The sequence below is a fragment of the Centruroides sculpturatus genome, unplaced genomic scaffold, assembly GCF_000671375.1.
Source record: "Centruroides sculpturatus isolate CEXI.00-Female unplaced genomic scaffold, Cexi_2.0 scaffold1346, whole genome shotgun sequence".
NCBI classification, from domain to species: Eukaryota; Metazoa; Arthropoda; class Arachnida; order Scorpiones; family Buthidae; genus Centruroides; species Centruroides sculpturatus.
The window spans coordinates 34609-41518 of NW_019385468.1; the positions used below are offsets into that span (position 1 = coordinate 34609).

At 29.8% G+C, this 6910-nt stretch overlaps 1 protein-coding gene across 1 annotated transcript; it reads left to right on the forward strand.

Annotated features, from left to right (window-relative positions):
* Positions 1-289: 289 nt before the first annotated feature.
* Positions 290-1689, forward strand: LOC111639276 (apolipoprotein D-like). Its single transcript, XM_023385111.1, has 5 exons — positions 290-412; positions 907-1034; positions 1109-1203; positions 1274-1381; positions 1466-1689. Exons 1-5 carry the CDS (start codon positions 290-292, stop codon positions 1606-1608), a joined length of 597 nt encoding a protein of 198 aa, XP_023240879.1. The 3' UTR covers positions 1609-1689.
* The last annotated feature ends 5221 nt before the right edge of the window (positions 1690-6910 follow it).

The window sequence follows — 6910 nt, forward strand, 5'->3', positions numbered from 1 at the left end:
CTTACAAAAAATAGGACATAGTACTAAATTGTCGTATTTATTATTAAAATATTAAAGTTTTATTAATGATTTATTTATCTTATAACAACTGAAACAGCTAATTTACATTTGCGACTAGAACCTTAGTAAACTGTTATATTGCAGTTGACATTAATAGAGCAAACATTTCGCTTCCTTGAACTTAAATTTGACTGGTTTGTGACGTCGAAGCAGCAATTCCGGTTTTATTTAACCTATAAAAGTACAGTCTTAAGTAGCATTATTTACTCTTTAAAGTTGACATTTCATCATGAAGAAGTTGGGATTATTTATATCGATCTATCTGCTCCAATGTATCTACGTCAATGGGCAAATCCATTTTGCTGGTAGCTGCCCTAACCCCACTCCTATGGAAGATTTCGATATTGTAAAAGTAAGTTGATTTTATGACACATTCTAAAACACTACAGCAATTAAAAAAAAAACTTCATTTTTATGAGGATTTCTAGATTAAAACATTAAATTGATGAGGATTTTAGTCCAACTTTCTACAGTATATTAGTGTATCTTATGGAGTCTTATTAGTGTATCTTAGTGAAGCAGTATTTATTGCTTAAAAATTTGATATTATTTCTATTCGAAAATAAGATGAAATTTGATAATAATTAAATAAGTAAATTATATATTTATCTGGTATTTAATTAAACGAATCCTTAAAATGATAGAAAAATTTCTGTAGATAAACAAAGCAGGATCTTTATCGCATAAACTAACGAGACAAGGTAAGTGCCAATGACCTAACCTACAAGTGGATAGAATGTCAAGGGCAACACCAGGAAGTCGAGAATGTCACTCGCTATTTTCCTGATGTTTAATGCGTTAAATGGATTCGTATTTTTTAATGTTTTTTACGTTCTTTTTTCGTAGTTTGCAGGTAAATGGTACGAGATAGAAAGAACTTTTTCTATTTTTGGATTTCCGTGGAATTGTCCGACAACTCAAATTACAATAACGGGAGAAGGAGTAGAAATGGAACGAGGAGTCTTCGCTTCTACGTAAGAGACTTCTCGTTTAATTGAAAGATGTGATTAATTTTCTTAATTAAATTCAATTTTTTTTTTAAATTCAGGTTAAGCGCTAATCACTATAATCGAATTGCACTAGCAAAACTGAACGTACGAGACAGAAGGCAACCAGCAAAAATGGAGTTCAGAATGCCAGGAAGTACGTTTACATCAGATTTTTATATACGATTTATACGAATAAAACGGTAATTTATCGAATATATTTTCAGTTACTGAACCGATAAAGTATTACATAATGGATACAGATTACGACAATTACACGTTAGCATGGGGTTGTTACGAGGCGAGTAATTTGAGAGGGACATTCGGACATTTTGGTAATTTTCTCGAATTAAATATATATTTTTTTATCAATTAATTTATTTAATAATTAATATCGATATTCTTCTTGTTATTCGTAGAATATATTTGGTTATTGTCGAGGACACCAAAAATGGATACGGCCGTTCAGCAAGAGTTATATACATTGATGGACGATAGAGGAATTCGTAGACTACGTTTGACCAGAAATAGAATGGATAACTGCGAAGAAAAAGTGAATTAATTTATTAAAATCCACTTTATATTTATTTATTTATAATTAAAATTATTCACACGTTTCTTACTGAATGGTATAATGATATAACTTTTGTCATAGACACCGAAAAAATGTTAAAATGGCCTCATTATCCAGCCATATATTATAGACTATTATTGTAGTATAAAAGTTGTAATAATATAATTATAATAAAGTTTATCAGTATATATTTTATGGTTTTACTTGATTACTCAAATGATTAAACGTTTTATATGATTTTAAACGTTAAATAAGGATTTTATAATACATTATCCAGTATACTATAGTGTTATAAATGTGATTTATAAATAACTACTGAATCATTATTTACCTAAATCTTCAAAAATCAATTTTACGTGCTTATTTAGACTAGCCATTAGCCATTATTGACGATTTTTTAAAAAGAATATCTAGCGTTAAATCACATGGAAATAATAAATGACCGGAAGAATTCATCAAATCATTTAAGAGAAATTTGTAACTACCTTATTGCTGTGTTTTAAAGGCAGGTTATCAAATTAAGAGTCAGGAAAATCATTCGAATACAAAGTGATTTGGTGCTTTTATGGTCAAAGGATAAAATGCAATAGACTGACTCAAAATAATCCAACCACTCTAAATAAACCTATCTGATCTATAAAAGGATGCAATGGCTATAATTTTCTGTGCGTCAAAACTTGCTTGTTTCTTTCAAATTGTTGCATCACCTTGCCGAATGTTTCTCCTTAATACGATTATTAAATTATTTCTTAGCTCGTTTGTTGTGAGAGTACCAAACATACAATGCCCTACAGAATGTCTTGCATTGTGAATAAACCTAAGAAACCATGAGAAATTTGGGTTGTTAATTAGTTTCTCAACCTCTTCCATCACCCCATCGTTCCCTCCTACATCGCTAACCATTGGTCACTTTCATATTGATATCGAAGAGTAGATAACAACCTACCCTCCTGTGACATCACTCAAATGCTCTCTTCCTACTTGTTTATCGTTATATTTACAATATAAAAGTGAGCCAATAGGAACGGTGGTCATTGTTACGGTGACTTAAGTCTTACAAATTATCTTAATGTAAGCAATAAAGTGACTAGACCCAACATTACGGGCGCAAATTAGAGTAATGCAAACATACATTCACTCCTGTAACAGTATGAATGTATCCACTAGGTCTGTAAACTCTTAGATATTGCATATATCTACACGTATATAAACACCTTTGTATCATAAAAAAATATCTTTTTCCTGTACTTATTTGATTTTTTTTCTTAATTTATTTATTTACAAAGGTAAAGGAGCCCGAGTTCTTGGGGCACTCCATTAGTTATACAACTGTATGTCTTATAAAATATGGTCTAAATTGGGATTAATACATAATGTATTGATATTTTTTAAACATTTAAATCTGACCTTTAGAATTTAAGGATATAAATCACATACTTTTAATTTATATACCATTAAAATAAGCATGCAAGAAGGTCATCCAGGTCACATCGGATAAGGTTAAGCGCCAACTAAATCCTATCATTAGTTCACTCTATATGAAAACATATCAAATATTCAAGTGTTACCATCAATTTACGAATTACACTCTTTAAAATCCGTAAAAAAATCTGTTATAATTTTGATATAATTAAGGTTAATTCAACAGAGGTTCAAGGTTGTTGTCTTTAACCATCCTTGAAGTTCAAGATACATTGCATCTATGAATAAACTTAATTAAATTCAACGTGTTGATTAATATTAATAAATCTAAAATTTCTGTTTCCTTAAACTTTTCTACCATTGGTTGGTGACGTCGAAGTTGATATTCCGGTTTTATTCACGCTTCTTAACCCTTTATATACTCTTATTAATAGTAGTAGAAGATAGAAGAGCATTTAATCATGAAGTCGGGATTAATAATTCTCATCTATCTGCTTCAAAATATCTATGTGGATGGGCAATCATACTTCGCTAGTAGCTGCCCTAATCCCGCTCCTATGGAAAATTTCGATATCGAGCAAGTAAGTTTATTTATTAATCATTTATTACCTCTTAAATCTAAAGTATAACTTGGAATTTAATATATTTTACATTAAATTAATAAGTCCTTACTATCTTCAGACTAACATAGAATATTTTAATGACTTAATACTTATGTTTTTTAGTGTTAAAATACGACTTTTCTTAGTTATTATGTATAATTTAATGCCTAAAATTTGTTCAAAATTAACACAGAAGACCTCAACACAGAAGCTCAAATCCTCAAAGGTGTTTTATTTTTATTTAAATGTTAATAGATTTAAACCATTTAATATTAATAACAATTAAAAATAAATCCACAAAAATGGATAAAGATCCTTTTTTTTAATCTTGTAAAGCAACCAAAGATCCTATTAAAAAGCCTATGACCTGTAGGTTGAAATGACCTAACCTAGTAGGATGGAATGTCAAGGATACCAGGAAGTAACCGCGTATCTGTTCCTAAGACTTCGGTATTAGTTTATAATAAATAAATAAAGTATATTTATATATTGTTTTTTTAAAATTTTAATTCAGATATATTAACTTTATGAAGCTTTATATATATTTTGAATAAGATTTGGTAGGCAACAGCTTAAATATGCCAACGTTTTGATTACAGTGAGAGTAAAGAATGAAAAGTTCTTGATTACTGTAAAAATTAAACAAAAGAAACGTTTAATAGTTAATAACAACAATAATAAAAGAATATATAGATAGATATATAGCTCTATTATCAGCATATGTTTATGTGTGGACATCTCCTAGGAAATAATTTCTCGTGTTCTGTACTCTTTATCTTTATTCTTTCCTCTATAAATATACGATAAAACCTGTGTAAACCGGACTCGCACGGAATATTCTTTCAGGTTTGGCAGGTTTCCATTTTGAACGGGTGTTTTTTAACACAGAAAATCGCTGCATTTCGAAGGATTTGTCTCGTTTAGGCAGGTTTACGTTTTATAAAGGTTACGTTTTGTTATTTGATAATATTTATATCTTTTTATTCCATTTTTTCTTATTCTAGAGTTGCATTCATGAGTGTTTCTATTCCTTTTTAAGAAGATAGAAGCATTCGTTTTCTGTCTATTACACTCGTTTTTCATCCTTTTAAGTATTAAAACTTATCTGAATTAATTTTTTAGTTTTTAATTAAAATATTATTATACATATTTTTGCTAGGCCCCTCCTTAGATCCGGATTCCAGAGTTACAACTTCGACTTCCTACCCTTATTGTCGGTCCTATCAGATTCTTCCTCTTTCCATCTTCGCATTCCTATCACGCTAAGTAAAGAGATGTCATTCATCTCCATGATAACAGCACTCTACTTCATTATCTGTCAGTTGGAATTCTGGCTGCAATATATTAATATTCTTTTCTGTCTTCAATCTTCTTTGGAAAGGAAAAGTCTCGCACGTAAAGATATTCTGATAAAGCATCGATAAAAAAATTACAGTTTTTATTAAAGAAAAACCTGGCTAATGAGTTTATATAAAAGAATTTGCAGACAAAATTAATTTAGGTGATATTATTCCGATTTCTTGCAACACAATCTATGTGAATAATAATGGTAAAGAATGGCAAAGACCCAATAAATGTAACAATATTAGTCATTTTTTAAATATTTCTGCTTTGTTTCTGTTAAGTATTATAAATTTGATTATAGTAAAGCCTTACAGAAAGTCTCTGACACCATTACCTTGTGTATTCTCCATACAAAATTTAATTTTTTTCGCGTTTTCCATGGCATCTTCTTCCATGTTTACGGTTAGAAATCATTAAAGTAGTCTCTGGTTTTAGATCTTCAATTTTATGTTTCAAAATGCACATTTTTTTTAATAAATATGGTCTTACTTGATGGTCAAATAAGAGAGGAATCTTTTCCAACAGTTTTTCTTCCCATTTCTTCAGCAACTATTTTCTTACTATTGATTTTTTTGAGTATGAAAAACAATTTTTTTTTTTCAATTCAATTTTCTGTATTTTGTGATGAAATGTTTCTCCTTCTGACTTTAAAACATTACATAAAGAACTATTGCATATTATTGAATACCATGTTTCTTTATTGCTGTTTCTGAACTCTAAATTTCATTCTCATACCTTCCTCATCATAAATGATAAATGATAGATTAGTATGTTAATGTTGCAATTATAAAATATAGTATTCTTCGTTATATTCTTCGGTTAATTATAGGTATTTAATGAAAAGAGAATAGTTAAATCCCATTATTTATAGCGTCAAACCTCTGAACAACGGGAGGTTCGTTATGGAATGTGTTACCTTTTATGTCAATGTAACTTATATGCATATTATTTTAATACATATATTTACATGTTATGATTTAAAGTTTGCAGGTAGATGGTATGAGATAGAAAGAACTCTTTCGATTTTTGAAACTCTTTGGAATTGTCCCACAACGCAGATAACGATAACAGGAGACGGGATACAATTTGAACGAGGAGCTTTCGCCTCTCTGTAAGATATATTATGAAAATTAAATGTTATATATAACATATTACTTAATTCACTACTCATTTCAGATTTAACAGAAATCATTATCATCGAATATTAAGATCAAAATTAACTACACCCGATAATAGACGACCCTCAAGAATGGAATTTACAATAAGAGGAAGTAAGATTTATGAATTATTTTTAATCTTAAATATCGATAAATCAATTATTAATGATTGAAAATAAATTGTTTTTAGTCACGGAACCAGTGAAATACGTTGTCTTGGATACCGATTACGGTAACTATTCGTTAGTGTGGAGCTGTTACGAATATACACGCTTAGGAGGAGCATTAGGACATTTCGGTAAATTTCACGAATATACAAAGTGCCCAATAAGTATGGAACCAATAGAAGTTAAGTTATTCTTTATCGGTGCCCATTAGTGATCGAGTAGATATCAAGAAAACAATTGAACAATTGAACACTAGTAATTGGTAGTGGGTTCACGCTTTACCAACGGACTGGCCACGTGAAGTTTTCCGGATTTTCTTCACGTTTGTAACATATATAGGGACCAGTTTACCGTAGAAAGGCATCATCACTTATCACTTATTCAAACAAACAATATTCTTTGTTTATTCTTTTACAGATAAAGCTTGGCGTTGAGTAAAAAGAAATAAACTCATGCTTCTTTGATGGTGGAGATCTTCAATCAGCGTGAAGTCGCTGAAAAGTTTTAGCCTGCTGCAAATCATATTGTTGTGTTTGGTAAGAAATCTAGATGCTTCCTGTTACTCTTTTGCATGACCAAAGTAAAGAATTTCTTCAGC